The 13,342-nt window shown below is 39.6% G+C and overlaps 1 protein-coding gene across 1 annotated transcript in view; it reads left to right on the top strand.

The window, feature by feature from the left end:
• Positions 1-261: 261 nt before the first annotated feature.
• Positions 262-13,342, top strand: part of HGSNAT (heparan-alpha-glucosaminide N-acetyltransferase) — a 48,985-nt gene continuing 35,904 nt past the window's right edge. The window contains 3 exon segments of the mRNA XM_012001056.1: positions 262-296; positions 643-749; positions 4,460-4,575. Of these exon segments, the coding sequence (XP_011856446.1) occupies positions 262-296; positions 643-749; positions 4,460-4,575 (258 nt within the window).

Below are 13,342 nucleotides of genomic sequence, written 5' to 3'. Positions count from 1 at the left end.
AGAAATGCGTCGTGAATTTTGGAAAAGCGGCTCAGCGGATTACATTTTGTGTGCTCCTTGATTCACCCAACCTGGATCTCCTGCGCTCCCCTCCTTTAAAATTGCAAGGACCCCGGGGAGGTTATGTAATCTGCCTGATCACAGTTGTCAGGGACTGATCCCGCTGAAGCTCTTTGCATTTTAGCACCAGTATTAGCTTAGCAAAGGGCACTTACTTTAGGTAGAGGTGATTTGTAAATAGTAATCACTGGTAGTGAAGGGATGCCGCGTTGCGACCGCAAGGCTTTTCCTGCCGCGTGAAGCCCATGTTTGGGCTGCACAGCTTTCCTATTAAAAACGTTATCCATCATCTTCCTTTTTGAAAATTCAGCATTTACTTGGGAAAAAAAAAAAAAAGTAGACTATGTCTTTAAAAATATGCCCAGCAAAGATAACTCACGAGAAGAGAGCTAGACCAGAAATTAAATACTTGGAAAGGAAATAAAAGTGTAATACACAAGCAGCACATTTATCTCCGCTCTATTGGAAGGTGGCTTTATTTGGTTATTTGCCCACCAAGACGATGTAGACCAGAGGAGAGAGAAGGAATTAATTGTTCTTTTGTCGGTAACGCTCTGTGGGTATTGCCCTGGAATTTCTTAGGTCAGCTGCTGTGTGGGAAGGTGACAGCTTTTTCTTGAAGCTGAACATCAAGCTCAGTTTCGAGGTCATATTTGATGGCTTAGTAATTGGGTCCTTTGGTCGTGTCTGTAAGTGATACAGACTGTTATTATTATTTTTAAAAACCACATTCAAATAATGCAAAGTAAAACAAAAAAGGTGTCAAAATCCGCTGGCTTTACTCTGACAGTCTCTAGCTGTGGTTCCCTAGCTGTGTTCCTCACCCTCGGCTGCACAGTCGAATCCCTTTGGGAGGTTCGTTGTTTTTTGTGGGAAATTTAAAAAATCATGCTGATTGGGTAGAGATTCTGATTTAATTAGTCTGGAATGGGGCCAGGGCATTGTTAACTTTTGTTGTTTTTTTAGAGCTTCCTGAGGTAATTCTGACATTCACTGAAAACTGAGCCCCTCTGCACATTCCCAAATAGCATAGTTAGTAACAATGACAATGAAGAGCTTTCAGCCTAAAATTCATGTGGATAATCTAAGTATAAAACAAGTACCTTATTCCGCTCACCACCAGAGGCTTAGAGAAACATGAGTACACACAGTATTTATTCCATCTACGACGGGATAATGGTGTGTGGAGAAATTACGAAGGAAAAGCTCATGGCTTCATCGTCTATTGGCCATGATCAAGTGTGGGAAAAAGTCTACAGAGAGTGACTAGAAATTTGAAAATGGAAGCCATTAAAACTGAAGAAGGGAAATGAAAACTTTTAAAATAATGATGACAAATTGACAAAAGATTTAATATTTTTGTCTGTAATATAGAGAAGTTATGCAGATACCTCAGAAGGTGTCAGGGATTAAATAAAAGTGGTTAAATAAATAATTTAAGAATTCATATGAAAGGCACATACTGATGGTAAACATTTGGAAAACATGTTCAAACTAGTTAATCACAAGTTCAAAACTAAAATAATTAGGACGTGCCATTTTCTATCCACCAGGCTAACAAATGAGGAAAACATGGAAAAGGCTAATCAGGCTGGGCTGATAGGGAGGGATCTGTTGAGGCTCAGGAGACTGGTTAGCGGTTAGGTGCACAGTTAGACTGACCTCAGCTTAAATCCTGGCTGATAGTAGGTGACCTTCAGATGCCTCATCCCAGAATGGAGACACGAGGAGCTATTTCTTTTTCTTTTTTCTTTATTTTTTTTTTTTGAGACAGAGTCTCGCTCTGTCCCCCAGGCTGGAGTGCAGTGGGGTGAACTCAGCTCACTGCAACCTCTGCCTCCCGGGTTCATGCCATTCTCCTGCCTCAGCCTCCCGAGTAGCTGGGACTACAGGCGCCTGCCACCACGCCTGGCTAATTTTTTTTTTTTTTTTGTATTTTTTTAGTAGAGAGGGCGTTTCACCGTGTTGGCCAGGATGGTCTCGATCTCCTGACCTCATGATTCGCCCGCCTGGGCGCCTCAAAGTGCTGGGATTACAGGCGTGAGCCACCACGCCCGACTCACCAGGAGCTATTTCACAGAGCTGTTGGGGCCTGGTGATTCTTTGGTAAGTGTGGTTCTTTGTATTATCTGGGAGATCTCAACCATCACAGTTGTCATTAGAAATCAGCACGCCTAAATTGGAGAGAAATGTCGTAAAGCATATCAGAAGCTATTCAAAAGCCTGTTTTTGGTTAAAGATTTTACTCTTGGGCCCAGTGTGGTGGCTCACGCCTGTAGTTCTAACACTTTTGGGAGGTCGAGGTGGGTGAATCACTTGAGCCCAGGAGGTTGAGACCAGCCTAGGTAACATGGTGAAACCCTGTGTCTACAAAAAAATACAAAAAAAAAAAAAAAAAAAAAAAAAATAGCTGGATGTGCTAGCATGTTCCTGTAGTCCCAACTACTTGGGAGGCTGACGTGGGAAGATTGCTTGAGCCCAGGAGGTTGAGGCTGCAGTGGGCCACTGCACTCCAGTCTGGGAGACAGAGCAAGACTCTGTCTCAAAAAAAAAAAAAAAAAAGATTAACTGGATGTTCCGATCCTGAAGAGGCTCTGTTGACCTCTGCATTGGTTGGATGTGGCCTGGATCACTATAACGTCCATGTGTTGAGCACTTGTTTTATTTCTGTGCCAACCATTTCGTAGTGGTCAGGTTTAGCTTTCCCAACGGTCTCATGAAGCACATACTCTTATGACCCTTAATTTATTGGTGAGGAACCTGAGGCAGGTTGGGGTTCAGATTCAAGTTTAAATTGAATTTATCCCACTATGTCATACTTCAGGTCCCAAACCTCACTTCCATTGAAAGCTTTCCAGGAGACCAAAGAACAGAAAAAATGATTGTGAAAGCTTTCTTTGGCCTAGAGAACAAAAAACTGTAGTGGATTATTAAGAGTTTTATACTGCAGGGCTTGTCTTCACTGAGAGCTAAATAAGGGTAAATTAAGATAAACTTAAAAATGAGGGATTGAGGCCCAACACAGTGGCTCACACCTATAATCCCAGCACTTTGGGAGGCTGAGGTGGGCAGATCACGAGGTCAAGAGATCGAGACCATCTTGGCCAACATGGTGAAACCCCGTCTCTACTAAAAATACAAAAATTAGCTGGGTTTGGTGGTACGTGTCTGTAGTCCCAGCTACTCGGGAGGCTGAGGCAGAAGAATGGCTTGAACCCGGGTGGTAGAGGTTGCAGTGAGCCGAGATCGCGCCACTGCACTCCAGCCTGGGTGACAGAGCAAGAGGGATTGAGCTGGCTATGTGAAGAATTCCCGATTCTGCCATTGAAATGAGTGACTAGGGAGCCCAGAGGAAGCTTTCCCATTACAAAATAGAGAACCAAGTTCTTACCTTCCTCATTGTGTTATTAAGTAGTTCCCCATTTTTTTCTTTTGGGTAAATTTACTTAGAGGATAAATTAACTTCTCTTTTATATAATATCATATAAATGGCCAGTTGGTTGAAATGAACCACTTTGCTTTGAGTTTTGACAAGAGCAGTTCACTCTATTTTTCCTACCAAATTGGCACACATGATTTTAGAATGTGTGTCATCTTTCTGTCATCCTCAGAACATCATCTAGTGAATTGGTGAGCTGTGTGATGAGTGAATCCAGGAGCAGTGAGTTTCTCTGCCCTTCAGACTGAGGCTTGTCTTAAAACTATCTCCTTACCCCTCTCCGATCTGCCATGAAAATTAGGAGATTCCAAACTCCAAAACAAAGTGATAGAAAGCAGCACTTCTTAAACTTTCGAGGCACGTGCACCCCACCCCTGGGCCTTGCTAACCTGTCTGACTCAAGTGAGTTCTGCATTTCTAACAAGCTGCCTGGCTACAGTCGCAGCTGAGTAACATGGTAGGGGAGAAAGCTTGAACTTTAGAGTCATACAAATTGGGTTCATATCAGTGATTTCATTGAAAAACCGTGACCACAGACAGTTAGGTAATTCTTGAGAGGCTTAATTTATTCATCTGTAAAGGGGGGGAAATACCTAGCTCATGAGATTGTCATTATTGTAGGGAAACTACTAAATTCAGTACATGTCACATCTTAGCACTTGATGAATATAAGTTCCTCACACGATCCTTTGATGCACTAGATGTGAGTGGTGTTGACTGAATCCTCTTTTGTAGTAGAGACATCTGTGCAAAAAGAGACCTGCGTGTGTGTGCACATGCATGCACGCACATATATCTGCACATACACAAAGTAATGTGTGGGAGACCACAGAAATCCCAGAGTGTAGGGTTTTGAGAAGCACTACTGGAAGCAACTGTTCACATGAATGTACTTTGTCTCTAACACATATTTCGGGTACCTTCTTTTTTTTTTTTTTAACTTTTCCTAATTTTTACCAGACTTAGACAAAAAAAGACATGTAGAGCTGAAGATGGATCAGGCTTTGCTACTCATCCATAATGAACTTCTTGGGGCCAACTTGACTGTCTACTGGAAATCTGAATGCTGTTATCACGTATGTATCAGTTCACACTCAGTTCTGTTTGCTTTGGGGCTTGTTTGATATGATCCTTAATGCTTTCATATCTAAAGCCCCTCACAAGTTAATTTCAGTTTTGCACCTAAGGAAACAAAGAAGCTACATAAAGAATCAGAAGAAATACAGTCAGAGGAGGATGCCTAGGAATGCACAGCATCCATTTTTATCTTTTCATCCACCCATCCTTTAAAAAAGCAGTTCTCAGGGATGAACAACCTTGATAGACTATGTTTTATTTTCCTCCTCTCTAGTGCAAAACCCTCTTGCTGGACCAGAGAAGGAAGGAGTGGGACACCAGGGTATTCTCCAGTGGCCAGCAGAGTGGGCAGCCAGCAGGAAGGTGCAAGTTGAGGGAGTGGCAGTTATTCCGAGGCCCTGCCTCCCTGATGATAACAAATGCGTTTTCTCTGAAGGTTTTACTCCTATTCTAGACCTTGTTGCTTTTAAGGACAAGGCTATTCTTTTATGTAAAATAAAATACTCTACTATGTAACCATAAAAAAAGAACGAAATCATGTCCTTTGTAGCAACATGGATGCAGTTGGAGGCCAATATCCTAAGTGAATTAACACAGGAACAGAAAGCTAAATACTGTATGTTCTCACTTCTAAGAGGAGCTAAGCATTGGGTACTCATGAACATAAAGGTGGGAACAGGAGATACTAGGGACTATTTGAGCTGCAGTACCCAAGCAGTACTGAAAAACTTGGGTACTACAGCCGAGTAGTACCTATATGGCTGAAAAACTACCTACTGGGTACTGTGCTCACCGCCTGGGAGACAGGATCATTCAGGTCCCAAACTTTAGTATCATGCAATATACCCATGTAGCAAACCTGTGCATGTGCCCCTAAATCTAAAATAAAAATTGAAATGATAAAATGTTTTTACTGGGCACAGTGGCTCACGCCTGTAATTCCAGCACTTTGGGAGACTGAGGCGGGTGGATCACCTGAGGTCTAATACCAGCTACGTGGGAGGCTGAGGCAGGAGAATCACTTGAACCTGGGAGGTGGAGGTTGCAGTGAGCTGAGATTGCACCGTTGCACTCTAACCTGGGCAACAAAAGCAAAACTCTGTCTCAAAAAAAAAAAATTTTATTGCCAAATTGAGAGCTTTATTATACCTACCATCAGAGGATGAATTTTAATTTATATTGGGTGACTGTTTACTATAAATGCTTTAAAAAACAAACTTAAAATCTCCAGTGTGGGCACCAGCTGAAAAGATGATGGAGCAATAGGTGATACCTTCTCTATTTGAATAAACCTACTGAAAGCTTTGTAAAGTAATATGAAACAAGCAAAAGTCTATTAAGAAAAAGTAGCTTAAGACAAAGAAAAAATTTATTGGCCCACAAGAAGAACCTAAAAGAATCTTGGAAATAATCAACAATAGCTGAAATTAAAAAGTGACAGGAATCAGATACTTCAGTGAATGGGCAAAATGTCTTCTAAAGACAATAAGGGTCTAAAATCCACAGAAAAACAAGTTGAGCAGGGAAAAGACTGTTGTCAAGGTGTTAGGTGTAGGGCAAGTAAAACCATTAATAGAATAAAACAAATAGGGTCACTGGAGTACAACAATGATGCTATGGACAAATTAAAGAATTAAAAAAGAGGCCGGGCACCACCGTAATCCCAGCACTTTGGGAGGCCAAGGAGGGTGGATCACCTGAGGTCTGGAGTTCAAGACCAGCCTGGCCAACATGATGAAACCCCATCTTTACTAAAAAATACAAAAAATTAACTGGGCATGGTAACAGGTGCCTGTAATCCCAGCTACTTGGGAGGCTGAGGCAGGAGAATCGTTTAACCCTGGGTAGCAGAGGTGGCAGTGAGCTGAGATTGAGCCACTACACTCCAGCCTGGGCGTCAGGGTGAGACTCTGTCTTAAAATAAATAAATAAATAAACAAACAAACAGAAGAATTAACTGCATGAGACGGTTTTTTTTTTTTTTTTTTGAGACGGAGTCTTGCTCTGTTGCCCAGGCTGGAGTGCAGTGGCTGGATCTCAGCTCACTGCAAGCTCCGCCTCCCGGGTTCAGGCCATTCTCCTGCCTCAGCCTCACTACAGGCGCCCGCCGCCTCACCCGGCTAGTTTTTTGTATTTTTTAGTAGAGACGGGGTTTCACCGTTTTAGCCAGGATGGTCTCAATCTCCTGACCTTGTGATCCGCCCGTCTCGGCCTCCCAAAGTGCTAGGATTACAGGCTTGAGCCACCGCGCCCGGCCATGAGACTTTTAAGAAAAAAATTGCCAATTTATTTAAAAGAATGGAGATAATTACGTCAGGAAAATGTATAAAGAAGTGACACAGGGTTTGTATTTAATCATAGTAGTAGAAAATATCCCATTATAGTAAAAAAGATTTTAGCCTGGCAACTGGAAAGACACTTATGACCCTTTTAAGATTAACCAGAGACTGATAAAATTTGTCTAGATATAAACTTTGAACATAAATTTTGAACTTTAATGATAATTTTAAAAATTTTAAGCAGATGTAGGTTTTAGGAAACACAAGCATGTAAAAAAATACAAATGATAATAACTTTGTATATTCAGTATACCAGATAATAAAAATCTGGGGCTGATGGAAGGATATCTTTAAGATATTTAAGGTGAAGATATGCCCAAGAGGTCAGTTACTAGCTGAGTTGAAGAATTTCCTGTTCTGTTTCCTTCTTTATCTTACTTCCTTAAAGTAGAAAGACGATTTATTTTATTTATTTATTTATTTTAAGACGGAGTCTTGCTCTGTCGCCCAGGCTGGAGGGCAGTGGAACGATCTCGGCTCATGGCAACCTCCACCTCCTGGGTTCAAGTGATTCTCCTCCCTCAGCCCCCCGAGTAGCTGGGATTACAGGCACCCGTCACCGTGCCTGATAATTTTGTATTTTTAGTAGAGACAGGGTTTCACCGTTTTGGCCAGGCTGGTCCTGAACTCCTGACCTTGTGATCCGCCTGCTTTGGCCTCCCAAAGTGCTGGGATTACCGACGTGAGCCACCGTGCCTGGCCAGCATTTAGTTTTTATAAGTAAGATGTTCTTAGTATGGTAAATAGTTAATGTTTCTGTATCTTTAAAATATTACTAAAAAAAGAAGACTGAGCCATGTGAGGTAGTTCACACTTGTAATCCCAGCACTTTGGGAAGCCAAGGCGAGATGATCACTTGAGGTAGGAGTTTGAGACCAGCTTGGGCAACAAAGAAAGATCTCATCTCTTTTAAAAAAAAAAAAAGAAAAAAGAAAAAAAACAAGACTGTACAATGTGGAAAATATGTAAAAAGAAGATATTGTGAATATTTAAAATTGCTTTTGAAAAGAGAAGAGCTATACATACATACACTGGTAAATAAAGTATTAAAAACTAAAATATATTATTGCACTCATAAAGAATACAATGAAAACTTGTACTTTTTGATGAAGTGGATGTTAGAATAAAAGGGGCTAGTTAAGCATTTGCATAAATAGTAAATACTAATACTAAAATATGAACACCCTAAATAAAAATAAATTTATGTGGGTCCCCAAAGTACATCAGAAATAATGGTAGCAGCTAATAATACAAAGCAAAGTCATAGTAGAGACAAATGGTAAGATACTCTTATCAGGGCAAACATTTGAAGGTTTCATCATAGAGCTGGTGAACTGAGCTGAACAATGTCAGGGAGTGAGGTGGTTAAGAGCTTGGATTCTGCAGTCCGAGTGTCTGGTTTAAATCCCACCTCTGTCACTTGTGTTACTTTGGGTGTGGGAGTTCTTACCTTCTCTATGCTTCTCTTCCCCTGTGAAGCTGGAAAAATAATGGAACCTGCCCCTGAGCTCCCTGGGAGTGTTTCGTGACTGAGTACCTGTAAGCTGAAGCAGAGTGAGACCTCTCCATGTGTCAGTATTACTGGCAATAGACATAAGTAACATATGTGGCAGAAATTAAATGAAAAAAGTAGATAAATTCAAATTCAAAAATTCCTGTATGTATTTGTTTCACAAAACACTCATCCTATGTTAAGTCAAAAGAGACTGAATAAATTTTAAAAAGCAGGGATTATATATATATTCTACCTCATACTTCTGCACAACAAAGAAACAAACTAATAAGGGTTATAATATAAATACGAGCATTTCTTAGAAAATCTTTAAATCAGGCCAAAGCAATTCCTATGAAAAAACGCATGTAAATGTTCATAATAATAAAGATGATGGTAATAGAAATCGCAGCTACTGTTTTCCTGAGGACTTGTTCAGTGTTTTAGGTCTGTCTCATTTAACTTACAACACTCCAATAGAGAGATTCTATGCAGGAGAGAGGATTTGCTGGAGATACTGAAATTAAGAAAAATAAAGTGACTTTTTTTGGGTTACCTAGCTGTTAGGTGGCAGAGCTACAATTCACCCCTCCTTGTAGCTTTGGAGGTTGGTCTTTATGTTAATTGGAAAGAAAAGGGGAGGCTAGACGTAGTAGTTCATACCTGTAATCCCAGCACTTTGGGAGGCCCAGGTGGGCAGATCACTTGAAGGTTAGGAGTTTGAGACCAGCCTGACTAACATGGTGAAACCCCGTCTCTACTAAAAATACAGAAATTAGCTGGGCATGGTGGTGGGCGCTTGTAGTCCTAGTTACTTGGAGGCTGAGGCAGGAGAATCACTTGAACCTGGGAAGCGGAGGGTGTAGTGAGCTGAGAGCACGCCACTGCACTCCAGCCTGGGTGACAGAGTGAGAGTCTATCTCAAGAAAGAAAAGGGGAAATGCAAAGTTATTCAGTAGGGATCTCAAGGTTTTTGAAAGCAAACAGTGTAATCTTCGAAACAAAAAGGAAAAGAAGCAATAATATTAATAAATACATAAGCTAGAAAATGAGAGCTGAATCGAAGTAAGAACAAGCTGAGAAATGATTTTTTTGTTTTTGAGGCAGAGTCTTGCTCTGTAGCCCAGGTTGGAGTGCAGTGGTGTGTGATCATGACTCACTGCACTCTCAAACTCCTGGGCTCAAGAAATCCTTCTGCTTCAGCCTCCCAAGTAGCTAGGACTATAGGCATGGACCATGACACTTAGCTAATTTTTTATTTAAAAATCTTTTGTGGAGACAGGGTCTTGCTGTGTTGCTCAAACTGATTTGGAACTCCTGGCCTCAAGTGATTCTCCTGCCTTGGCCTCCCAAAGTGCTAGAATTACAGGCATGAACCACAGATCTGGCTGAAAATGATACATTTTAATGAGAAAAATACAGGTTAAATGGAGAGATAGCCAATAAGCATTGATATCAAGACTAAACAGGAAAAATGACAGTGTTTCCCAAGTTAATTCATATACTTAACACAATTGTTGTTAATTTGTAAATAGAATCCGTTATGTAGTCTATATAAATAATTTCAAAATTCATATGGAAAAGTAAATGAGTCAGAGGATCAAAAGATGGCCCAAACTGGTCCAAGTATTGTGGGCTATTGTTAAGCTGATTTGACATTGTCTCCCCCAACAACCATGCTTGACTAGCTTAAAAGAAAAAAAAAATGACCCAAAAGGAGATTGGGCAATGTGGAGACTTGCTGTATTAGGTAAGATATATTGTGAGGCCATAATTGTTTATGTAGCCAAAAAAGAGAAATGAAGACTAACAGACCAATGTAAGTGTGAGAAGCAGAATCTAATTCGTGTAAGAACCTAGAGTATTATAACTAAGACCATGGGGAAAGGTATTTAAAATTACTGTATACCATGTATCAAGTACTCCAAGAGGATTCAAGTTAAAACATAAATGCACAAACTGAAAAAAATTTTAAAAGGCAGAATAGATTTTTAAAAAGTTTTATTTTTTTAATTGACACAATAATTGTCCATATTTATGGGGTACAGTATCTCGAACTGCTGAGCTCAAGTGATCCCCCTGCCTCCCAGAGTGCTAGGATTACAATCCTCCCAGAGTGCTAGGATTACAGGTGTGAGCCACCATGCCCAGCCAATGTACATGTTGGGTAATATCAAGTTAGGGTAGTTAACATTTCCATCACCAAAACACTTGTCATTTCTTTGTGGTGAGATGGTTCAAAATCATCTCTTCATCTATTTTGTAATATACATTACATTATTGTTAACTGTAGTCACCCTACTGTGCCATATGTCACCAGAACTGATCCCATTCTAACTGTGACTTTACACCTGTTGACTAACCTCCCCATCTCCTCTTCCCTACTAACCTCTATTTACTTTCTACTTCTGTGAGGTCACATTTTTAGCTTTTACATGGGAATGAGATCATGTGGTATTTGTCTTTCTGTGTCTGGCTTATTTCACTTAACATAATGTCCATTAGGCTTATCCATGTTGCTGCAAATGAGAGGATTTTATTCTTTTTTATAGCTGAATAGTATTCCTCTGTGAATATATAGCACATTTCTTTGTCCATTCATCAGTTGATGGATAGTTAGGTTGATTCCATTTCTTAGCTATTATGAATAGTGCTGTAGTAAATATGGGAGTGCAAGTATCCCTTTGACAAACTGATTTTCTTTCTTTTGGATCTATACCCAGTAGTGAGATTGTTGGATGATGTGGTAGTTTTATTTTAATTTTTAGGAACCTTCATATTGTTTCCCATAATGGCTGTACTAATTTACATTCCCAGCAACAGTGTGTAAGAGTACCCCTTTCTCCACATCCTTGCCAGCATGTGTTATTTTTTGTCTTTTTGATTGTACCCACTCTAAATAACTGAGTTGAGGTGCTATCTTATTGTGGTTTTGATTTACATTTCCCTGATTATCAGTGATGTGCATTTTTCATATACCTGTTGGGATTTTTGTATCTTCTTTTTTTCCCCTGATATATATATATATATATATATATGTCTTTTGAGAAATACCTACTTTGATTTATTGTCCATTTAAAAAATGAGATTTTTTTTGCTATTGAGGTATTTGAGTTCCTTATATATTCTGTCAGGTGAGTAGTATGTGAATATTTTCTCCCATTCTATAGCTTGTTTCTTCATTCTGTGGATTGCTTCTTTCACTGTGCAGAGGCTTTTTTACTTTAATCCCATTTGTCTAGATTTGCTTTTGTTACCTATGCACCAATGTCATGCAGTGTTTCCCCTATGTTTACTTATAGTAGTTTCATAGTTGCAGGTCTTACATTTAAGCTTTTAATCCATTTTGAGTTGGTTTGTGAAAGATATGAGAGATAGGGGTCTAGTTTCTTTCTTCTACGTGTAAATATCCAGTTTCCCAGCACCATTTATTGAAGAGACTGTGCTTTCCTCAATGTGTACCCTTTTGGTTTTTTTTTGGAGATGGAGTTTTGCTCTTTTTGCCCAGGCTGGAGTGCAATGGCGCAATCTCCGCTTACTGCTTACTGCAGCCTCCGCCTTCTGGGTTCAAGTGATTCTCCCGCCTCAGCCTCCTGAGTAGCTGGGATCACAGACACCCACCGCCATGCCTGGCTACTTTTGTATTTTTAGTAGAGACAGGGTTTTACCACATTGGCCAGGCTGGTCTCGAATTCCTGACCTCAGGTGATTTGCCAGCCTTGGCCTCCTAAAGTGCTGGGGTTACAGGCGTGAGCCACTGTGCCTGGCCATCTACTTTTTTGATGTAGGCATTTATTGCCATAAACTTCCCACTTAGAACTGGTTTTGCTGTATTTCATAGGTTTTGGAATGTTGTGTTTCCATTTTCATATGGAAGCAACATTTTTAGTTTTAAATTTCTTTTTACATTTTCTCAAGAAAATTTTAAATTTCTTTTTAAATTTTTTCTTTTCTGAGATGGGGTCTTGCTCTTTCACCCAGGCTGGAGAAAGGTGGCATCATCTCAACTCACTGCAACCTCCACTCCCTGGATTCAAGTGATTCTGCTGCCTCAGCCTCCCGAGCAACTGGGATTATAGGTGCCCACCACCATGCCCAGCTAATTTAAAAAATTTTTTCGTTGACCCCTTGGTTATTCAGGAATATGTTGTTTAATTTTCATGGATTTGTACAGTTTCCAAAGTTCCTCCTCTTACTGATTTTTAGTTTTATTCCATTGTGGTCAGAAAGATAATTGATATGATTTTGATTTTTAAAATTTGTTCAGACTTGTCTGCTCCCTTTAGGTCTATTAATAATTGCTTTATATATTTAGTTGTTCCAATGTTGGGTGCATATATATTTATAACTGTTACATCTTCCTGCTGTATCGATCATTTTATAATATGGCCTTTTATTTAATGGCCTGCTTTTTCTCTTTTTACAGTTTTTGGCCTAAAGTCTATGTCTTTCGTATTAGTACAGCTACTCTTGCCCTTTTTTTGTTTCCGTTTGCATAGAATACCTTTTTCCACCCCTTTGCTTTGAGTCTGTGTGTTCTTACAATTGAAGGGAGTCTCTTGTAGGCAGCATATGGTTGGGTCTTTTTTTTTTTTTTTTTAAATCCATTCAGCTATTCTATGTCAGCAGAATACATTTTTGAATTAATGAAGCAATGGAAGAAATAACAAGCCAGATTAGTATGGCTATATTAAAAATTTAAAATTTATAATTGAAAACATAATATAGCAGGATGAGACAGAAAGCACTAGAATGGAGAAATATTTGAGAGGTTTAAAAGTTAATATTATAGTATATGAGGACATATTTCTAAGATTATGTCAAGGGAACTTAGTATGTAAACAATGGTTCACACCATAGGAAACAAAATAACAAAATTATTGAATTATTTAATTTATGATCATTTTAAAATATAATCTTAATGCTGTGATATAA

Source organism: Mandrillus leucophaeus, unplaced genomic scaffold (genome assembly GCF_000951045.1).
Source record: "Mandrillus leucophaeus isolate KB7577 unplaced genomic scaffold, Mleu.le_1.0 Scaffold649, whole genome shotgun sequence".
Classification (NCBI taxonomy): domain Eukaryota; kingdom Metazoa; phylum Chordata; class Mammalia; order Primates; family Cercopithecidae; genus Mandrillus; species Mandrillus leucophaeus.
Note: the sequence above shows the minus strand (reverse complement) of the source record. Positions and strands in the feature narration are given on the sequence as shown.